Genomic DNA, 23,889 nt, shown 5'->3' with positions numbered 1-23,889 from the left:
TTAAGGCCTTATGTTCTTATCATGCAAATCTAGCCTAGCATTTGTTGTGTTCTTTGTCTTGCCCTCCACTTTTAGCAATGTGCAAAGAATGTTTTCACATGTGTTCTTCTCGATGTGCATGACATCAGGAATATGTGGCAGCAATAGGTCCGTCCAATACGGCAGCCTCCACCAAGCAGATTTTTTATTATAAATCACTAGCTCTTCTCCACGCTTTCGTTTCCTTTTTCCACCATGCTTACCTGGACAGACATCTTTCACCTTTTCGAGTTCCTCAAGGACTTCCTGTAAGGTGAACTTTTTCGGCACATCTCGATCCTCAGTTTCTACATCAAAATCCAAGCTCTTCCTCCGAGGATGATCCCTAGGAAGGTAACAATGGTGTCCAAGGTAGCCTAGCTTCTTTCTTAAGCTACTTGACAATGGATTTTTGTCGCAATAAATACATGCATAATAACCTTTTGTAGTTTGGCCTGACAAGGTGCTCAATGCTAGAAAATCGTGTATACACCAAAGCAATTCGATGGGTTCACATATTCTCATCGTGGAGTGAAGCCCTTCTTATTATCACGATGTAGTACATGAAAACTATCAACACCATTCCATAGTTCTTTTAGTTCTTCTATAAGAGGCTCCAAGAATACATCAAAATCCTTTCCTGAAGAGGTTGGACCCGAGATCAGTAGAGACATAAAGCAATTCGATGGGTTCACATATTCTCATGGTGGCAGCAGGTTCAGAGGCGTTACAAAAATAGGCCACATACTATGACACTCAAAGTGTCAGGTACCATAAAAAGGGGTCCCCTAAGCAAAAACCAAAAAAATCGCTTAGATCTTGTAAATATCGAAGCCAAGAGATAACCACCGGCAAACCCCCATCTTATCCGAGGCCCGGCTAGACCACCCGACCCACCTCGAACAATATCCAGGCTCACCCAAAGTGGGCTCGGCCCTCGAACAATATCCAGGCTCACCCAAAGTGGGCTCGGCCTAGAATGAAACCACGAGGCCTCGGACGAGGTACTAGTTTTCCAACACGCCCGAGGCCCCATGCCACAAGGCCTCGGACGAGGTACCGATTCTACGACTCGCCTGAGGACCCACGCGCAAGGCCTCGGACGAGGTACCGATTCTCCGACTCGCTCGAGGCCCCGCACGCAAGGCCTCGGACGAGGTACCGATTCTCCGACTCGCCCGAGGCCCCGCGCGCAAGGCCTCGGATGAGGTACCGATTCTCCGACTCGCCCGAGGCCCCATGCCACAAGGCCTCAGACGAGGTACCGATTCTTCGACTCGCCCAAGGCCCCGCGCGCAAGGCCCTGGATGAGGTACCGATTCTCTAACTCACCCGAGGCCCCGCGCCACAAGGCCTCAGACGAGGCACCGATTCTCTGACTCGCCTAAGGCCCCGCGTCACGAGGCCTCGGACGAGCACCCAGTTATCGGCTTGCTCGAGGCCGGCTCGGCATCAACCCCGTCACCGCCGCCTTGATCGACTTCTCTAACGGGACGTCACATCCAACTAACGCGTCCAACCACTCCCGCGACGTTAGCCGAACGACAGCACGATACAGCGAAGTGGCCGACGAGACGAGAGTCACATCGACGCCATGCCGTCCGGGACAGGATGGGACAAGCGTTACCGACCGCTGTGCTCGGCACTGTGCCCACGGCTGACACTCGTGCTGCACTGTGCTGCCCAACCCTTGCTCCAAGGACAGCACGGCATGGAAAGTCAAGTCCGGGTCCCTGTAGCCTCATAATCGACGTACAAGACCAACTGCAACCTCCGAGCCTCGGCTATCCGCTTCTAGGCTCCTGTAGCCTCAAGACTCACGCCCACCGAGCCCCCCACAATGGTTCAGCCTCTCACTAACTAGGCCTTGGCTCTCTACATTGTCAGCACTCTAGGACCGGCACGTCGTCCGCAGTACGCGCCATGTCCTGCATCAAGCTGTAGGAGCTCCCACGTCGTGCACAGGGCCGAGCTCCTGTAGCCTCGGAATCAGCGCACCCGTGCCATCGCATCTACCCAGCCTCGGCTCTCCGCGCCGGTCAAACATACAGTGACCAGCACGCCTCCAACAGAAGAAGGCGTGCATGCCACCACAGGAGCTCCCACATCGCACAGGATCAGGCATGACCGGCATGTCGCTCCAGTGAACCGAGGACAAGACCGCTCCACCGACCATGCCGCCACAGTGATGAGCTGCAGGACTCGGACATACCGCCTCTGCTCACAAAATGCCACGTAGCAAATACATGTACCGCCCCTATGCCTCCCTTCGACTATAAAAGGGAGTGACCAGGGCCGCTCCTAGGGGGAGAGGGGACTCACACATGCAAGCAACGCACAACGCTCTGTAACACACACGCTCCCACACTGCAAGAGATCAACATCTCAAGCAACCCACGCCACTCTACGCAGAGACCTGAGACTAGCTCCCTCTCCCGCTCAGCTTATAAGCCCCTACTACAAGCACCTCGGTGCAAGGAATACAAGATCGCTCTCTCAGACTAGACGTAGGGCACCTATTGCCTGAACCAGTATAAATCTTGTCTCTACATCACCATTCGGGATTAGGGGCGCACAGTACACTTTTACTAGTCGGTTGAGGACCCACCGGACCCAAAACACCGACAGTTGGCGCGCTAGGTAGGGGAGCTACTGCGTGTTAGCTTAGTCATCCCAACAAGTTCCGGATGGCAGAGCCCGTGTGACCACTGTGTCTCGACACGGTGATCTGGTTTGGGAGCCTATAGTTCATGTCTCTAGGATATGAGTACGATATGGTACTCCTCCCACCTAGGGCCCCATCGATCGACGACGACATCACGCACCAGTAGCCTAGGCGTAGATGGCGCCCGGGCCGCCGCTCTCATCGCACTCGCCAGGCACGACACGGGCGGTACCACCCCGACACCGCGTGAGCTCAGGGCGATGCACCGCGCTTCGCTAGTATCCCATACCCGGCTATTGGTACAGAGTCCCTGGCTAGGGACCTGTCTAGCTTAAGCCTAGGCAAGGGAAAGACGCCGGTAGCGCGTAGCGACGCCCCATCATCAAGCTCTGCCCGGCCACCTCCTAAGGAGTCGACTCCAGTGGAGTGGAGCCCGACGACGACACCATCCCCGTACCCCTTCGGCTTAGGCAATGCCGCCGCCACCTACCAACGTTTTGCCCTCGACCTCATCGCTACAACCCCGACCCACGCCCATGCTAACTCCTTGAAGGAGGACGAGGCGTGGGCCGGAGCGGACTTCTCCGGGCTTCGCGACCCTAAAGCCATGCGCCGCTTCATGGCCCCGAGCGACCACTGCTTCGGTTACTCCGACTCCGATGACGAAGACACTTATGATCCCACTCGTGAGTGCTTCAACGCCGAGCTCGGGGTGCCGAGCGCGAGCGATGAGGACAAAGGGGCAGACAATCGCTCCCCGCCCCATGAGGGGGTAGGCGACGCCACACCTCCATGCGTCGAGCCCCCGGTAGCGTGGAACGAGAACACCGCCCCTGAGGAACTTCGACGCCTAGACCTGGAGCAGCTCCGTGAGCTTCGGGCCAAGGTCGAACAAGACCGACTCCTTCTGCAGTAGCTCCAAGACACTCTCGAGCAAGAGTAGCGGGGTCGCGGTGATGGCGGAGCAGCTCAGCGGAGGGCTCGCGACGTCACCACCACCGCATCAACAACGACGAAAGGGGCGAGCAACCCCCTATCTTCAATCGCGCTAGCCAGAACATCGCGGCAGCAGCGATGCTACTTCGGACAATGCCCGAGCCCTCTACCTCGAAGGGGCGATGGGTCCACGATGAGCTCCGAGACCTCCTCGAGACCGCCGTGGTACAACAGGCCAAAAGTTCTGCCTCTCGACGGCGCGGGGGTGCCTCGGAACTACCCGCGGCACCGCCTCGATAGGATAGAGAGGCCTCAGATCGTCCCGAGTCTGCTCGGGCACCGAAAGCAAACAAGGCCCCCTCGGTGCATGACCGCCTCAGCGACCGACGCGAGGCGCAAGACAACCACGATGTGGTCAGCAGGCGACGACACCACGACAACAATGGGCCTGCTCGAGGCTACCACCCGCACCGAGGCGATCGCTACGACAGTGGGGAGGACCGCAGTCCTTCTCCTGGGCCACCTGGCCCTCAAGTCTTCAGCAAGGCCATCCGCGGCGCCCACTTCCCGACCCGGTTTCGGCAATCGACCAACCTCTCAAAGTACAGTGGCGAGACCAACCCCGAGCTGTGGCTGGCCAATTACCGCCTGGCTTGTCAACTAGGCGGCGCGGACGATGACCTGCTCATCATCCGCAACCTCCCCTTGTTCCTGTCAGACTCGGCGCGAGCCTAGCTCGAACACCTCCCTCCCTTGCAGATCAACAACTGACGCGACTTGGTAAAGGTCTTCGTCGGAAATTTCCAGGGCACATACGTGTGCCCCATGAACTCCTGGGACCTCAAGAGTTGTGGCCAGAGGCCGGACGAGTCTCTCTGGGACTTCATCCGACGCTTCTCCAAGCAATGCACCAAGTTGCCCAGCGTCGATGACTCAAAAATTGTCTAGGCGTTCCTCTCCGGCACCTCCTACCGAGACCTGGTCCGAGAGTTAGGCCGGAACGTATCGACCACGGTGGCCGCGCTCCTCGACATCGCCACCAACTTCGCCTCGGACGAAGAGGCTGTCGGGGCCATCTTCCCCGACAACAACACCAAGAGGAAGCGGAGGGACGAGACCCCTAGGGCCTTAGCCCCCCACCTCCCCAAGAAAAAGAAAAAGGGTCGCCAGGGGAAGCAGGAGGTCCTCGAGGATGATCTAGTCGCAGTCGCAGATCGCAAGAATCCCCGAGGCCCTGCCAGAGGCCCCGGGCTATTCGACGACATGCTTAAGAAGCCCTGCCCTTACCACCAGGGCCCAGTGAAGCACACCCTCGAAGAGTGCACCATGCTCTGGCATTACTACGCCAAGCTCAGGCTCCCCAACGACGATGCCAATGAGAAGGGCGAAATCCTCACCAACGCTTGGAACATAGAACAGCTACGTCGCTTCTACCCTTAAATTCCCAAGCATTGCATACATTGTTTCTCGAAATACAATAAAGAAGCATTCTTTAGTTGTTCTAATTTTTCGAGAAACCCTCGAGCCCATCGATGGGGGATCGACGTTACGATAACACTATAAGGGAGACTCGGCTCTACCTCTGCAGAGGTGCCCACTGCGGGGCTCAAACAAGACTCGGCTCTACCTCTGCAGAACCGAGCCTCCCTCGGGGGCTAGAAGGGGGACCCCCCCTATGTCCTAGACACCGTTTTTTAGTCGTTTTTCAAAAAAGTTTCTACGCCAAACTCTCTCGCGTACTCTAACAAATCGATTGTAAAAAACCTAAGGACCGAAAGTCTGTCTCAGGGCCAAAAGGCCGACCGAGCCACGAGACGACCTATGCCTCTGGGCTACGGCAACTCCCTCACCACCTTTTGCTCAAAGGGCAGCTTAGGCTCCGAGGAAGTTTTTTGCAAGAGATATGTTCAAAGACGAGACAGAGGGCAGAGGCTCGGAAATACAATAAAAATGATTAAAAAGCATATACACACAAGTACTTTAAAAAGGCCTCGACGGCCACAAGCGTCATGGTACAATGATGTAAGTCCTAATCTATTTACATGGCCCCTTTGGCCTAGATCAAAACTCAAGGTCGCCAGCGTCGGCGGTCGGCGTAGGAGGAACCACCTCCTCTTCGAATAACCTGGCCAGTGCCGTACCAGGGGCCTCAGCCGCCTCCACCAGCTTCATGACCTCCTCCTCGGCCTTCTCGTCATCCTCAGCCACGACATAACCGTCGCTTATGGCCTCAAGGTCGATGCCGGCGTAGTGCGAGGAAACAACGGCCAGGGCGCGCTTAACGCCCATATGCAGCGCCCCCCGGAGCCGCTCGTGGACTCGGTCGCTCAACGCGATCAAGCGGCTCCCGAGGGAGCTGCCTGACTCGACCCCCCCCCCCCCCGACCTCTAGGGCTTCGCAGGCGGTACGGGCGGCGCTCCGCAGCACGCTGTGCTCCCAGATCTCGGCCTCGAGCACCGCCTGCACTGCGACGGAGGCCTCAACTGCCTGGGAGACCTCCTTCTCCAACCCTACGCCAAGACAAGCGGGATGGGGTTAAGCATGAAAGAAAGCAAACCGAATAGGGGCGCAAGCCTATGAGACTCACCCTCGGCTTTCTCCCTCCAATTTTGGACCTCAACCCAAGAGGCCTCGGCCGCCCTAGAAGCCTCCCTCTCCTGCTCTGCGTCACATCAGGGAGTTAGGGGTCGAACGCAAGAAAAATAAATAAAACAAGGGGCGCGGCTCAACAGGACTCACCCTCGGCCTTTTCCTTCCAGGCTAAGGCCTCGGCCCGAGAGGCCTCGGCCACCTTGACAGCCTCCGCCAGGGCACCTTTCGTCAGCAGGTGCGCGCCCTGCTCCGCCTCTAGCTGCTCGGCGACGGCCTTGGCAGAGGCCGCCTCTTGTTTGGCCCGGGACCTGAAGGTGTCCCGCTCACCGGCCACCTGGGTCAGCTCCTCCTCCAACTCCTAGATCCACGCCGCCAAAGGGGCGGCCTGCTCCCAAGCCGTGGCCGCCTCGGCCCTCATGTCAGCACAGCGAAGGCGAAGGTCCTCCACCTCCGCGCTCCGCGCTGACAGAAGCTCATTAGCATTGGCGAGTAGGTCCTTCTGCTGCCGAAGCTGGTCCCAGACGTCCCTCTCTCGCCGGAGGAACATCGACTTCTCAAGGGACCAGGCCTCGAGCTCTTGGATAGGCAGAACAAACGTCAAGCACTGCAAGAAAACTCGGGAAAAAGATGACACAACACGAGAAAAGAAAGCGCGTACCTGGACAACGCTAGGCAGGTTGTCAGCCACAACGGACAACGCTGTCCGCAGTGACCGCTCCGCCAGCTGACGGAATTGCTCGAGGGGGCCCCAGTGCCTCCGCTCGTCCATGTCCTCGAGGGCGAACAGAGGTTCCCCCTCAGGGTCGTCTCGGCTCCGCCACAAGACACGTGGGCTATCCCACCCGCGGGGCTCAGATCGTACCCGGACGAGGGTCGAGCTTCCCTCGCCAGAAGTCAGAGCGGGCTGCTCCGCGGTGCTGGCCGCCTCGGTGTCCGCCACCTCCTTCCCTCGGGAAGCATCATTGGAGGAGATTGAATGAACCTCCACCTCTCGGGTGCTCTCCTACGATGGCGACGGGTCTTGGACCGGGGCAGTACTGAAGCTTGCCCCGCCTCTGTCTCTGCATCCTAGGCCGCCGGCTCCGCCGCGCCCAAGCCGGCCTCCGCCACCTCGGCCTTGGTGGTCCCCGGAGCTCCAGCCTCCGCCACCTCGGCCTTAGTGGTCCTGGGAGCCCCGTCGTCCACCACCTCGGCTTCGGAAGCCCTAGAAGCCCCAGCCTGCGCCACCTCAGCCTCGGAGGTCCTAGGGGCCTCGACCTCACCCTCGGTGGCCTCAGCGATTGAAAGTGCCTCGGGTTCACCTGACTCTAGGCCCCGGCCTCGTGGGGCGTAGGCGCCTCCTCCCCTGCCTACTTCGTGGCCGCCTCGATAGCCTCTCCTTGGGCGACCGGCTCCTTCAGGTCGGCCCTAGCCAATGCCGCGCCACGCTGCATGGCGGCCTGCGCGTCCACTACCCATCGGGCGGTGGAGCTGGTGCTCACCTTGAGCGCCTTAAGTGGCGCCAGGGCAGGCGCTTTCGCCTGACGCTTCCGACTGAAGACAAAACACTCACAAGGTCAGCATACGACCAAAGAACGAGTGGGAGATGCTGCAAACTCCACTGACAAAACACTTACCTCGAATGGGGAAGCAATAGCTTTTGCACCGCGTCCCTCGTCCTCGGCAATGGCGGTGGCAGCGGCACGACCCCCGTGTCCGCCAGTACCGACCGGCCCTCGCTAGACTCCAACGCCCCCTCGACCCTCTACGAAGGCGGTTGAGTCACCCTCACCGTCGCCCGCTCCACCTCCGCCGTCGAGCCCATCGGGCTGACGGCGCGCTTCCCCGATGCCTGTGTCTCGGGCGTGTCGGCCTCGGCCCCAGGGTGGGCGATCACTAGCCCTGAGGCGCCCTCTCCTCCTCCTAGAGACACCAAGCCGCTCGCCGACGCCCCAGGCGTCGTCTCCCCGATGTCAGGGAGGTGGTCCAGGGGACCCCGCCCCGCCTCGCTCTCGCCATCGTCGCTCAAAAAATCCATCGACGACGATGACGGAGACAGCTCCTCCGGGAGACCGTCGTGTCTCTATTGCCGGCGATGTTTCTCCAGCTCGTCACGCTCGAGGCTCTTCCTCTTACGCCTTGCCTCCTCGGCGTCCTTCCGCTCCTTGTACGCCTCGGCGTGCGCCCTGCTCTCCGCTCGCCGCTCTGTGTCCTCGAGAATGGGCGGCGGGGAGGCTCACAAATCCCTCATCCCTTATAGGAACAGCAAACGCAAATAAGGGAACAGATTGAAAACGTAAGGAGCAAGGAGGCCTCGGGGGGCCGCAGCGACGCTTGACTCACCAGAGAGATGTACCCCCACGACGGGCGCATCGAAAACAGGGTCAGATCACTGCTCCTCTGCCGCCCCTCCACCATCTCTCTCACCCGACGCAGAATCTCCTCGTCGGAAAGGGTGACAGTGGACAACCGGATGCCATCGATCGACTCACCCGGTGTCATCTCGAACAGGCATTGCCGCTGAGCCATTAGTGGCAGCACCCTCCGGTGGTGGAAGGACGCCACGACCATGGCTGCCGTAAGGCCGCGGCTACACAGCCTCTCCAGCGCCCTCAGGAGCGGCTGCAGCTTGGACTGATCAGCCGACAGGACACCGTACCTCCACCTCTCCGGCTGGCTCTCCACGACCCGCCCGGTATAGGGGGGAAGCCCGCTGTCATCATTGCGGAGGTAGAACCAGCTGTTGTACCAGTGGCGGTTGGACGACGCAAGCTGGGCCGGGATGTTGAAGGGCTACCGGTCTTGGCGCACTTGGAGAGTGCAGCCGCCGGCCCTCAACGCCTTCCACGTGCCTGTCGTGCCCACTGGCTTGGTGGTGAGCCCCGCCCGAAAGAAGTGGAGCCACAGCTCCCAGTGGGGGCAATGCCCAGGTACCCCTCGCAGACGGCGATGAAGATGGCCGCCTACGCGATGGAGTTGGGGTTGAAGTTATGGAGCTCCACGCCATAGTAATGCGGGAGCGCCCGCATAAACCAGTCCACCAACAAGCCGAGGCCGCGCTCATGGAAGGCCACGAAGCTCATGATGTAGCCATCGCGTGGCCTCGGCTCCGGCTCGTCCCCCAGAGCAATCAACTCCGGTCTGTTGGGGTCGGTGACCGGGCAGAGGAGATCGTCATCGATGAGCGACTGTAGCGTCGCCATGGACATGTCGGACGGACCCCAAGGATCCGCCTAGAGGACAATAGCGCCGCCGGCCATGGGTGCGGTGGAGAATATGGCTACGGCGGTAAGGCGTGCTCTCGCTATCTCTCTCTCCCTCTCTCCTTTCCTCTCCCTTCTCCCTTCTTCTCCCCGGCGCTCTCTTCCTCTGTTCTTAGCAACCGCTCGAGGGCAGAAAGGGCGAACGCAGGCAGAAAAGGTAAGGAGGGGCGGGGCGCGGCTCATCACGTATTTATGAGGTAGGAAAGAGGGCGAAACGGACGGGCGGCGAAACTGGGAAAGTTTCCCTCAGATCTAGCGCAGTTAATCCGGATCCGACCAAACCGCCCACGCATCCACCTTTTTCTTATTAACCGCGAGCACACAGTAACGTCCCATCCGCAGACGTCGCGTCGCATTCGACCACAGCGACGGCAAACGCCGTTCCGTCTCCCCGAGGAACCGCCTTAAAAGGCGCACCCACCGTCGCCAGCCAATGGGAAGGGAATATCCCCCACCCGATTCCTTTTAGACTAACAAACTGGGCACCGAGCCCGTTACGGTCCAGGGGTTCAAAGGCTGGGCCCCCGAGGGTCTCGACAGCCGCCCCAAGACAAACAAAGTCAAGGATGACTATGGGCGAGCCCGTACATGGCCGAGGCCCAAGCAAGCAATTGCTTGGGATGCCCTAAGTCATGTCCATGATCCACAGGGAGGTCTCTAAATGAGATCCCACCGTAGGGAGGCACCGAGCCCCCGGGGCCAATCGAACGGACCCACTAGAGAAGCCCTCTGGTACTTTTGGAGTGTGTCTCTGGACTGCTAGCCGACCCTATCGAATGGGGCACGGGCCTCCACTCGGACTTACCCGGTAACAGCTTACCAGAGGTGTCACTGCTCGCCCACCGAGGGTAGCCTGGCATACTCCACCCCTCCTTCCGAACAAAAAGGATGCGTGAGGGCCACACAAAAAAGACAGAGAAACTCCTGATCGCCCTCTTGCTCCGAGCAAAGGCTCGGGGGCTCTTCCTGCAACCAAGCCGAGGCCCAGCGACCCGAACTCGCACTCAGGGGCTCGGCAAACACGATAAAACCCCTCACTCAACATGAAAAAAGCCCCTAGAGGAATAAATCCACTCCTCCAGGGCCTCGGGGGCTACACCCAGCGAGTGCGCTCACGCGCACCCACCGAAGCCTCGAGTACAAAACACCATCCCGCTAGGAGCTACCACGAGCCAAGTCTCGACAAAACCTCAGGAAGAGCGCTCGCACTCTCCCCGAGGCTCGGGGGCTACTGTCAGGTACCATAAAAAGGGTCCCCTAAGCAAGAACCAAAAAATTGCTTAGACCTTGTAAATATCGAAGCCAAAAGACAACCACCGACAAACCCCCACCTTATCCGAGGCCCGGCTAGACCACCTGGCCCACCTCGAACAATATCCGGGCTCACCCGAAGCGAGCTCGGCCCAAAACGAAACCACGAGGCCTCGGATGAGGTACCGGTTTTCCGACTCGCCCGAGGCCCCGCGCGTAAGGCCTCGGACGAGGTACCGATTCTCCGACTCGCCCGAGGCCCCGCGCGCAAGGCCTCGGACGAGGTATCGATTCTTCGACTCGCCCGAGGCCCCGCGCACAAGGCCTTGGACGAGGTACCGATTCTCCGACTCGCCCGAGGCCCCGCGCGTAAGACCTCGGATGAGGTACTGATTCTCCGACTCGCCCGAGGCCCCGCGCCACAAGGCCTCGGACGAGGTACCGATTCTCCGACTCACCCGAGGCCCCGCGCGCAAGGCCTCGAACGAGGTACCAATTCTCCGACTCGCCCGAGGCCCCGTGCCACGAGGCCTCGGACGAGCACCCAGTTACCGGCTCGCTCGAGATCAGCTCGGCATCAACCGCGTCACCACCGCCTTGATTGACTTCTCTAACGGGACGTCACATCCAACTAACGAGTCCAACCATTCCCGCGACGTCAGCCGAACGATGGCACGATACAGCGGAGTGGCCGACAAGACGGGAGTCACATCAACGCCATGCTGTCTAGGACAGGACGGGGCAGGGGTTACCGACCGCTGTGCTCGGCACTGTGCCCACGACAGACACCCGTGTTGCACTGTGTTGCCCAACCCCTGCTCCAAGGACAGCACGGCATGAAAAGTCAAGTTCGGGTCCCTGTAGCCTCGGAATCGACGTACAAGACCAACTGCACCCTCCGAACCTCGGCTATCCACTTCTGGGCTCCTGTAGCCTCGGGACTCGCGCCCACCGAGCCCCCCACAATGGTTCAGCCTCTGCATCAACTGGGCCTCAGCTCTCTACGTTGTCAGCACTCTCGGACCGACACGTCGTCTACAGTACGCGCCATGCCCTGCGTCAAGCTGCAGGAGCTCCCACGTCGTGCACAGGGCTGAGCTCCTGTAGCCTCGAAATCAGCGCACCCGCGCCATCGCATCTACCCAGCCTCGGCTCTCCGCGCTGGTCAAACATACAGTGACCAGCACGCCTCCAATAGAATAAGGCGCACATGCCACCACAGGAGCTCCCATGTCGCACAGGATCAGGCGTGACCGGCATGTCGCTATAGTGAACTGAGGACAAGACCGCTCCACCAACCATGCCACCACAGTGACGAGCTGTAGGACTCGGACATACCGCCTCTGCTCACAAAACGCCACGTAGCAAATAAATGTACCGCCCCTGTGCCTCCCTTCGACTATAAAAGGGAGTGACTAGGGCCGCTCCTAAGGGGAGAGGGGACTCACACATGCAAGCAACGCACAATGCTCTGTAACACACACGCTCCCTCACTGCAAGAGATCAACATCTCAAGCAACCCACGCCACTCTACGCAGAGACCTAGGACTAGCTCCCTCTCCCGCTCAGCTTGTAAGCCCCTACTACAAGCACCTCGATGCAAGGAATACAAGATCGCTCTCTCAGACTAGACGTAGGACACCTATTGCCTGAACCAGTATAAACCTTGTGTCTCTTTGCATCACCATCCAAGATTAGGGGCACGCAGTACATTTTCACTAGTCGATTGAGGACCCGCCGGACCCAAAACACCGACACAAAGATTCATTTATATGGCACTCTCAAGTCTCTCAAAATATGTGGTATTTGTGTATCCTCACCGAGGCATAATTTGTTGTTGCCTTTTCTTTTTCTACCACTAAGACAATATAGAGTTCATAGATAGAGAGAAAACTAGAGCATACTTGCAATACATATATTATAAAGTCAAACAACAGATCCAAAGAGAGATGAGTCATACAATCAAATCAAGATGTGTATGTGTGTGGATAAATCTGTGGTGAATATATATAGTGAAAATCTAATTTTACTATGCTCCTTGACACATTTCTCACTTGAAACTTGAAAATATTTTACAAGAGAATAGGGACTATCCTTATTCATCTTTCTTTTTTTCTTCTCTTTTTTCAGTCAGGCATCTAAGTACCCATTGTTTTAAATACTCCAGACATCTTTGTGTCCATTTTTTCTCAACTATTATTTTTCTTTTTTTATGAATAACTTTGCATAGCCCATGCCTCTTTTCTGCAACAAAAACTTTGAGAGATAGCAACAAGAACTTAGAGCATTTATTTAGTGAATGGAAAACCTATCAAACATGTTTTTGTGTTTACCTCAAGTGTAGGAGTAAAATATTTTTTGGTGGATCTAAATGGAATGGTATGTTTTTGCGGCTACCCCTAGTATAGGAGTAGTGCATATTTGGATGTTGTGTATATGATCTTAATTTTAAGAGCATGATAAACCTCTCATAAGAGTCAACAAAGCTTGACAAAATTCAATACAAAATAAGTAGCATATAAATAGAAGTTTTTCTAGCCTAAATAACATGTATGGCTCGAGTAGAAATTCAAGCTTTGTCATATAGAACTCATCATGTAGCATTTTTGTGTTTTTCAAAAAGTAAATCTCTAGAGTTTCGGTATCACTTTGGAACTAGATAAATAGCAGCTCAGACCATCTAATATTATATCTATCAACCACCTACACTTAGATCAAGCATTCGCTACCCACGAGTATCAAGTTCAAAGTAAGTTCTTATATCAAATCAAGTTTATCCAATACTCGGAAGAATTTCAGACTGAAAACTAGGCACTTGAAAGAAATTACAATAGAACAACCATTCATCATATCCATCAAAAGTTTATTGAGGATTAAGTCTTAAACTCCCAACTATATTTATTCTATTGGTACTAAGCATACATTTTTTTTATCTTATTGCCAGAATTAAAATGAAGTGAAAAGATACTTACCTGAATAATTGGAGATGCTCCTCCCCCAAGCTGGTTTATTCATAGGGATGTATCTCCCCCAAGCTGGCTTTTGATTTATATTGTTTTTATAAGTTTTATGATTTTTTTTTGGAAGCTTGTGTTCGTTGCTATTTCCTTCAAAGATTTCTGTTCTCATTATCAGTTTTAACATGTAAGGTGCATCAACAACTCTGTACCCAGGCTTAGCTCTTTCAACACATGCTTTCCATATGTAGAGAACCTTTCCTTCTAAATATTGTTTAAACTGAGGCAGCACTTCTGGAGGTGCCTCGCAGTACATCGCATAACCCTGTAATTTGTAACATTTAAAGATAAGTACTTAGGGAAACAATAGATTTGCAGAAAAAATGGTGAGAAAGAACATTTCTATAAAAATTGCTGATAGAGTATGCAGTTATACCTTTTGATCGATGACCACCATATCAAAATGGATCAGAGGATTTTTTTCACTTTTGCCCCTATATTCCCAAGTCCTTGACACCCTGACATGAATATTGTACAGAGTGTTTATGGGACGGACCTCTGATAATGGAGTTATTTTGCCCTGCAATTTGGTTAGTGGAAATTCTTAATATCTGTTGAATTTGGATAGCAGTAAAAACAATAATGTAGGTGGAGACATTACCTGCATTGTTACTTGAACAATGCAAGGAAACCTGAGGGGGGGGGGGGGGGGGGGGGTAAAAAGGAATAGGTTAAAACATAATAGTTAATGCATAATAGTTAATGTGAAGTATAATAGAAACAATTAGGTTGAACCAAATATTTGTACATTTTAGACCATGTTCAGTATTTCTTTATATACTATATTTGTAGTTTTATTTCCACACGTTCCGTCTTCATTTTCTATCAATATTTTTAGCCCTTGTCTATCCTTTACTCGAGATACCGCAACATATAGTTGGTCGTGAGTGAATACTGGTTTTCTTAGGTACACTCCTACATTGGATAGTGTTTGTCCTTGGCTTTTGTTTATTGTCATAGAATAGCAAATTTTGATTGGGAATTGTCAACAACATAGAACGAATGGCCAACGACAACCTTGCGTGGTAAGATTTATTCTAGGTATATAGACCTTTTGTCCGATCTGTGTTCCTGTTATAATTATTGCCTCTACGACGTTTTGTCCAAGATTTGTTACTATTAATCTTGCTCCATTGCACAATCCTATGCTTTGGTTAAGATTTCGTAGGAGCATAACAGGTACTCCAATTTTTAATTTTAGTTTATGGGTTGAGAAATTGTTTGCACTTAGACTGTTTAAATATTCGATAGGGTATAATATAACAGCATCGTTACAAGTATCTGTGCATTTGGATAATGAGTCTGCACTGTAGTATTCAACTTCATTTCCAGGTACATGTACTCATTTATTTCATCAACTGTTTCATTTGTCGTCGCTAATATTGCTTTATTTTTTAGATACTCGGGATCACTGTAGTTTGATCTAAAATCAGGGAATGTTGACTCTACAAGAGCATCTATCTTATTCTCTGCTTGTTTTATCAATAAATCATCTGGGATTTCAACTTCAATGCATTCTGAAAGATCATTTGTGTCAGATGTAGAGTTATTTTCTGTGCTTCCATTTCCTATACTTAGTATCCATTGGCTGAATTCATTTAATTGTTTGTACTCTGATATGTTTGCCTCAATTTTTTTCAATCGCATGTTTTCATGTAAGTAAAGCTTTTTTGTGTATTTCCATAGATATGAGCGAAATATGGAGGCATTAATTATTTGTGCTCTTGTAGCATTTTCGATTACTGGTAATATTTGTTTTGGGTCTCCTCCTAGTACTACAACGTTTCCTCCAAATGGTACATCTTGTAATTTTGGTTCTTTTTCAGAATGTATATCTCTAAGTGATCTATCAAGAGCCTCAAAGCATTGCTTATTTGTCATTAGCGCTTCATCCCAAATGATGAGATCTGTGTTAAGAATGAGGTCTGCTAATTTTGTTCCTCTTTTGATATCGCAGATTGAAAGTTCATCCACATCTATAGGAATTCAAAATCTTGAATGTGCAGTGCGTCCATTTGTTAGTAGCAAAGATGTAACTCGTGATGAAGCAACTGTAAGTACAATCTTTCTTTGTGCTCTTAAATATGCGATTATAGTGTTTCATAGGAATGTTTTCCCTGTTCCACCATGACCAATGACAAAAAAAATATTTGGCTCTTTATTTAGAACAGAATTTATCATGGAATGAAATGCAATTCTTTGGTCATTATTTAGTTGCTGGTAAAGTTTATTTGATTCTACTTCTAACTCATTGCAATCATAGCTTAGTTCTTCCTGAATTAACTGGTTGTTTACATCAGTTTTGTACTGTGTGATGACTTCTGTGGAAGGTTATAGTTGTACATGTAAATTCCATTCTTTGAAAATATTTCTTCCAGCTCTTAGTAGCATGTCGTGTAGTTCCGTATCTGTTGGAGTGTATATAATTGGGTGATATTTAATAATGAGATAACGTTGAATGTCATCGGTCATTTTCCTCCAATTTTCGTTATAAAATTTTCGTTCATCTTGTAAGTTGCAAAATAATAGCATGGTGAAAAATAGGTATCGCAGTTGTGCTGCAGTTGCCCAATTCGCAGCCTCAGTAAATGTATCATATCATTCTTTGTCATCTTTGAGGAGTCCACGTGCTGCACATGCTTCCTTGAATGTTTGATATACTGTTCCATTATATGTTCTTATATCTTTGTAGCTTTGTGGTCCTTTGAGTATCATAAGCAGCATCCGTAGATAGAAAATGCTCTCCTTCTATTGGATTTACATAGTATAGTCTACCAATTTTAAAATCTCTGTCTCTTTTTGTCCACTTTCTATTTTTATCATCCCATTTCCATTCTTGTGGAAATTCACAATATGTCAGTTTCCTTGCGTCTTCATACAGATTATTAGCTTCGACCTCTGTTAATTTCATTCTTTGGAATTTTGGATCTTTAGCAATTGTTTTCAGCTTTGTTCCTTTGCGCAATGGCACCATGTTTTGTAATGGTAAATGTACAGGCAGTCTTTCTACTGGTGGCCAATGGTAATGTATGTCATATTCTAATAACCTCCAAAGAGCATCTTGTTCACATATATATCCACAATCTAGGTACTCTTTAATTTCATCTATGGCCCCGTTCGCTGGTCTGAATCTTGGCTGAAACTGACTGAAAAACACTGTTCTGGCTGAATTGTTGTGAGAGAAAAACACTGTCCCGGCTGAAAAAACAAGCCGAATATGGGGTAAGCCGAACGGAGCCTTTAACTTGTTCACTTGAACCTTCATGTTCTCCTTTTCTTATGCGTTGGAATGTGATCGATGCTTGGTCAGGTCCTTTGTTAACATATTTGCATAGATATTTTAACAATTTACTTTTGTTTACATATTCTATGTTTATATGTGCTTGGTACTTTTTAAGCAGTTTTATATTGTACGGAACTACCCATCTATTATCTAAGTTATGATTTTCTCTTCAGATATACATATTGGTATCTTGTCTACGATATAGAGTGAATCCATTATCTGTGAATGTGGTCTCTTCTGTAAAATCTTTTGGATAAAATTTTGAGCATTTTCCCTTTTTCACGCAAGGCCATTTATCATTTTTGTCACCACATGGCCCATGCATCATATGTTCAGATACAAGGACATAAGCTAAAGGATCATCTTCTGGATTAGGAATCTCAGCTGATATCCATGAGTCTATTACTTCAGCGTTGATGACCAATTTTTTTTTTATCTATCCATAATATGATGTGAACATGGGGCAATCCTCTTTTTTGGAATTCAACTGAATATAAGATAGCTAATATTGGACCAAATAGTTGGCCAGACCAAATATCCTCTATCAATTCTCTAAGTTTCATATGGAAGACTCGTATTATAATATCTGGTCTATCACTGGTTGTTCACCATGTCTTAGGGTATGAACTATTTCTTGCCATTTTGGATTACATGTAAATGTTATGAAAAGGTCAGGAGGTCCGTATACACGACAAATAGCGATGCCATCATGGTAATTTTGTATAGCATAGCGTTTAGAACATGTGTGACTTGATGGTAGTAACGTTTTTTTACCAACCTGATTACTTTCAGTTAATCCTTTTTCTATGGCATCAAAAACTCCTTGTAAGTACTCGACTCTTAATTTGTCCTGGTTTCTAGCAATATATGCCAATCTATCTTCATCCTCCATTGCCCTAGCGTCTACTATGGCTTGTTTGGATAGTCTACCATAGCATAAAAATGGATTTGGTTGATTTGGTCTATAGTGCATGTGGTATTTATAATATTCATGCATTGTAACAGTATTCCTTTTTCTATCTTTGCTTTTGTACATTTCATTCTCATGATATGGTATCCCAAGTTTGAATCCTCTTTCGCCGTAGGGGAAAAGTAGTGGATATTGTAGAGCCATATATGCTGGATGGAAAATAGTTATATGTTGAAGGCCTTTGTTTCTACTACTAACGATAATATCTCTCTTGTATTTTTCTAGATTCAGATCACCAACTATTAGCATTGCTAAATCTTCAGTGTGTGGCATCTCATATTGTATTGGATCTCCTTTTTTAGCACCAACTATATGTATGCTTACATCTATTCCATTATGTTCTTCTAGTAAATCACGAGCATGGCGAAATATTTTTACCAATGGGTTACATTTGTCAAGCATATTTTTAAGCTCTTGTACTATATTTGGATCTATATCTTTTTCTTGAGGGTCTTCTATAATACCCCAGGTGTTTGTCGCTAGTTCAGCAACGGGTTTAAGCTCAACCATGACATGTTAAGTGGCGTTGGAGATGTCAAGGTCAAACCTATGGAAATAAGCCCCTACCTAAACTCGGATATTGCACCCTTGCTTTACATATAGGCCCTTTTCAAGATATATGCTTGGCTAGTGTTATTGGAATACCTTCATGTGTCTCACATCAATACCCATCTATATGGATCACTGGAAAAGTTTCATGAAGTTTGGAATCAAAAAGTCACATGAAATGATAAGTTATATCCTTATTGGAATGATTTTACTAAGTGCTTGAATTGCACTATTAAGTGAATGAGAACATGAGATGTCAACCAAACCTTGGCACCTTTCTCAAACAACTCTACTTGCACTCATGAACAAAAGTTATGAAAGGTTCATGTTGAGCAGGTGGCCAGAAAATGCTCCAATAGATCAAAAATGGTAATTTAAGCTTTATAGTAATGCTACTTTGACTTGGTTTGAACTACAGCTTAGAGTGTTTGCATGGTAGTGGAACCTAAATAAAAGTTGGAGTCCATGTTATGTACAACAAACTTTATGTTTGGACCAAGAGCTAGATCAGCATGTAAGCAAGTCAAACCGAGGCTCAAACTTTGAATCAGCAGCTGTTTTCAGCACTTTGAAATTTGGTTTAAGTCATGGATGACTGAATGCATGATTTCAGTTTTCGTGTACCCCACTTTGGAACCTTGTATCTCCCAAACCAGGCCTAATTAGACTTTGAAGCTTTAATAAAAGTTGGAGCTGGTGTGTAGATCTACAACTTTTATTAATAGAGTTTTTGCTAATTCATCGTGGTTTAGGAGTTACAAAGGCACGAAGTATGAGTTTCAGTGGTATGTTTGAGGTAGAATTGGAAATTTGAAATTGATGAGCAGTGCCGGCACCGTGCCTAGAATGCTCGCGCCGCGTGGCCTCCCGTGCCTGCGTCGCTCGCCACCTCACGACCGTGCTCGTGAAAACGGAGACCTGGCGCCCTCAGCTCTCTCTGGCTCACTCGCTCACCCATCCCTCTCCCTCTTCCCTCTCCGCCCCTGTCTGCCTCTCCGGAGTGCCGGCGCCATGGCCAAGTCGAGCGGAGCTTCCAGCCGGCCGTCGCAGCTCCTACAATCGGGCTGCGCCCCTTACTTCATGGGCGCGAGGCTAGGGCCAGCCGCAACTCCTCCTCCTCTGGCTGCTCGGCCCTCTGCTCGCCCCGTGGCCGAACCGACCGCGCTGCAGTCGCGGCCACGCTCGCGGATGGAGCCGCGGAGGCGCGCGGGCCGTTGTTCTCGACCGCCGCCGGTCAACGCAGGGCGCGGCCACCACCTGGGCCGGGCAAGCCTCCCCGCCGCTGCCGGCTGTCTCGGCCGAGCCCGGCCGGTCCAAGCTGTGACCTGCTTCAGTCTGTGAAGAAGAGAACACCAGGGACTTCGCGCTCGAATTCGATAAAAGGGAAGGTTCTTTCTGCGAAGTTGTGACACATGTGAATAGTGCTTAGGAGGACCTCTTCGCTGACGTTTGATTTATATTTTCCGTAGGGACCCCGATGCAAGATTTCAATTCCTTTTCTCTGGTTTTTACAGATTTGAATGCTCCACTTTGAAAATTTGTAGTAATTTGTAGAAAAATCGTAAAATAGTAAATGAAGACTTTTTGGAATCTTTGTGAAATTATCTATACACTAGATCTATAATATTACATATTTTAGTTTAAAGGTTTAGCTGTAAAAATATATTTATGCAGTTAGGTTTTTAATGCTAGTTGTATTTGTCTTTTTCATAACTGTAGTTCTTTTGCTCAAATAAATGTGAAATTTTTATGGAGTGCTCACATGGTTATTGATGTTGTCTGGTAAAAATTTTAGAAGTGTAGGATTTATATGCTTAGAGTTATAAAAATAACAAATGTACTGTATTGCTTTGCTCCTATTCTGAATAGTCCTGCATGTTTTAATTAATTGGCTTAGTTAAGTTATGAATCATGACTTCATGATAATACATGAGTTGTAGTACTTTTATTAAGCTTTTCAAAAAGCTAAATATTATGATTTTTGGTTAAGTAGATCTTGAGTTATACTTGCTTAAATCTCTGTGGTTGTTTCTGCCCAAACCCAGAGAGGGTTTCCTTGTTCTTATTGTGGGGCCTTCTTAATAGTAGAATTAGCTTTAGGTGTTTCTAAAAAGTTGTTTATAATTTGTTAAGCTTTCTAAAAAGTCTAGAACCACATTTATTGGATATATATAATTCCATTTATAGCTGTTTAAAATGGCATGTCAATTTATATCTATGTTTTGGACAGAGATGCAAATATTGGATTAATTGACCCTTCTAACTGTAAAATCATCTTAAAATGTGAATAAGAAAATTGTAGGTAACTTCCTAATCTTTTCAAAAAGTTATGGTTCATGTTTATTGGAGGTCTAGAACTCCAGTTATGCTTCTCTGAAGTTCCTATCAGTTTTTTGTACCACTACTGTTGGGTTGCATTTGCAGTTTTGCTTGTGCAATTATTTTCGTGGTGTAAATAATGTTTGCTATGGTTGTAGTGAATACAAAAGTTATAGAAAATTTCATGATCTTGCTTGTGTTCAACTTGTAAGGCCATAGGCCCGATAGTGTAGGAGTTACATAACTTTTAAGTCTTCTGTCAGGTTTTGATTGTATTCTGAGCAGATCTGAAAGATGCTAGTGTTTGATCTAGTTAGGATTTGAATGAGCTTTTGGTGATAATAACAAAGTTGTAGATAATTCATGTATCTAGCTGCTGTTAAAATTTGGTGGTATTTGGTCTTGTGGTTTGTGCGTTATGCCTGTTTAAAGTTGGGTTTCAGAAATGGCTGCTCTCTGTCAATTGTGGACCAGTTTATGTAATATATAATTTCGACCCACTTAATTTGAGAATCATGCTAAGATGATTAAATATGAATTATAGAAAATTTCATAAACTTTCCAGAATATCTTGTTGCATGGCTATTGGATTTGTATAACTCTAGTTATGATACAAACATGAAGCTGTTGTTTCCAGTCCAGAAATAGACATATGCTAGTTGTGGTTGTTTACTCCATGCGTTGCTAAGTGTAGCTTATGCCCTTGTTGATGGTCAAGTTATGATACTTGTGACCTTGTAAAACCTGTGTCATGCTTGATGTGCTTGCTCTCTATAGTTAGTTATGTGATGTTAGTTAACTAGCTATTGGTGTCTATGTCTTGCATAATCTTGTCTGTGTCTTGAATGTTTATGTGATGCCTCTTGTATTATCATTCTTCATATTCATGCGCTTGCATCTTGCATCTCATCTAGATACGGTAGATGAACCACACGAAGGAAGCGATGTTGGAGCCAAATCCGAAGATTTGGTTTGGTGGATATATCCTGAAGATGAAAGGACTAAGCAAGTGTCAGGACCGAAGGTGTCACCAAGACGGTGCAAGCTAACTGAACTGACTTGTGTTGGATCCCAGACAAGCCCCGGAGCATATTAAGCCTCTTAATTTCTGAAATACAATTAAAGTATTATTGTTACATATATATTGTTGCATTAAGTTTAGGTGTTGGATGCAAACACTTGCTGCATTGGTTATCCAATCCTTGTCCAGATATTGATACCCTGAATTCTATGTAGCTCAGGCTCGTGTAGTGCTTAGCCCTGCTTAAATGCGGTAGAAGTCAGGTGATTTTCTATCACCTGCGAGCTATAGGGATATACATATGGCACGGTTGGCTATATTTGCTATCGTAGAAAAGAACCTGTCTTAATTTGAATTGAAGACCGGGCGGAGGCTTGCCGGTTTGCAGTGACTCCGTCTGTGTCGCTTAAGGACCGAATCTTGGAGCCTTTCCTGTTCATGTTGAACGCATACCTCTCTCTTAGTTGGCCGGGTCTGGAGACCGACCACGAAGTCGAGTAGCTCAACTCAGGCTGGGAGTCGATAAGTATAAAGTACGCCTCGGAAGGGAGCCGTAGGCGTGAGTCCAAGGGCAGATGATTTTAAAAGTCCTGATCGTCCTGGCAGAAGGGTAATCCTTGAGAGTGCTGGCGCTGATCGAACTCGCGAATTTAGTTCCTGAGTTGTACCAAATGTGACCCACGGCTACCCTTGCAAAGTATGCCAGGGTGAGAGTTAGGAATACCCCCTCAGCTGAGTTGTAATTCGATTCGAGTCGCCGTCTCTCACCGGTTAGTGAAAACTTAACGGGCTTATCTCCAAAGTAGATACACTAAATAACATAATGGTTCAGGAATGATGGTATGATGATGACAGCCTTATTATACCTGCTATGGTTAATATTGTTTGCTCCTAATAAGTGAGTGCTCTAGTACATGTGCTAATCTAGTGGACAGGTAAATGATGATAAACTTGATGCTAAGTTTAAATTGGTCACTATATTCATAAGTTCTTTTATGCAACTGTGTCAAGCTAGCCCACCTCATAAGCTTTGCATGACCCTTGGTGTCCTTTATTTCTGGTTTTGACGGGTAAGTCTAGCTGAGTACCTTCTCGTACTCAGGGTTTATCCCACCTTGTTGCAGGTGCAGTTCTCGGCCTGTTGAAGATGGTGGCTAACCGCCGGTGGGCTCGGTGATTCTATAGTTACTTCTCGTCTATATGCTTTTGTCGGATGATGTCACTTATGCTAGCAATATATTTGGAACTTATATTAATGTAATCATTTGAAAGCTATGTTGTTTTCACTAAGCGGTTTTGAAACCCAAACTCGTACTTTTATTTGTGAACCCATTTGTAATATTATTTTCGCTGCAACCCTGTGTATATGATGTGTATTTGCTTAATCACGCGATCTTGGTTGTGATGTTGATTTACCGAGATCTTTTGGGACACTCGGCGGACTACCGGGTTTATATGGGTGAAAGTATGCGCGTGTCAACGTGTTAGCGAGGACAGCCGTACTTGATCTTGTATAAATTGGGCGGTTCTGTCACATCTTCTTTGTGTAACGCTTTTATTCTATTTTCGATTTCATTTTTTGTATCAAAAATATATAGTTCAGCATATTGTGGTGGTTGACCTTGTTCTCGAAGTAATGATCCTATACGGTGATGTATCTGTCCATTGATACGGAATATATATGGTCCTTTCTCCTTTGTTAATGTCTTTTATTATATTTGCTCCCATTGAGGTGAATGCAAAGAGGCTATTGTATTGTCTTATTCTTTGTAAGAAATGTTTTGATTCTGTGCTTTTTCTATCGTTAATTAACCGTGGCAGAAATTCAGGACGGCCTTTATATGGTGGTATCTTTATTTTTTCATTTTTACAACAGTTTGTGTATATAACTTGTCTACTGCGCCGGCTCTCTGTTTGGTTACGTTCATTGTACAGAATATAGCTCCAGTGTTTACACTGGTAATTTGGTTCACCTAAATATGATCGTTTATCATATGATTCTTTTAAGTGTTGAATATATTCTGG

General features: G+C 48.9%; 1 protein-coding gene across 3 annotated transcripts in view; it reads right to left on the bottom strand.

The window, feature by feature from the left end:
* Positions 1-23,889, bottom strand: part of LOC136494788 (uncharacterized) — a 79,864-nt gene that overhangs the window by 54,036 nt on the left and 1,939 nt on the right. For 2 of the 3 annotated variants that reach the window (XR_010768698.1, XM_066490972.1), the window contains 2 exons: positions 14,099-14,242; positions 13,678-13,987 (listed from right to left, as the gene is read on the bottom strand). Coding sequence is in view for 2 of the 3 variants with exons in the window: in XM_066490972.1 (XP_066347069.1) it covers positions 13,678-13,987; positions 14,099-14,242 (454 nt within the window). In the remaining variant the exon portion in view is untranslated. Of the gene's footprint in view, positions 1-13,677; positions 13,988-14,098; positions 14,243-14,323; positions 14,355-23,889 lie in introns of all 3 variants that reach the window. The other variant, XM_066490973.1, reaches the window with a different exon arrangement.

The sequence above is a fragment of the Miscanthus floridulus genome, chromosome 11, assembly GCF_019320115.1.
Source record: "Miscanthus floridulus cultivar M001 chromosome 11, ASM1932011v1, whole genome shotgun sequence".
Lineage (NCBI taxonomy): Eukaryota > Viridiplantae > Streptophyta > Magnoliopsida > Poales > Poaceae > Miscanthus > Miscanthus floridulus.
The sequence above is the reverse complement of the archived record's forward strand: the minus strand, read 5'-3'. Positions and strand labels throughout refer to the sequence as shown.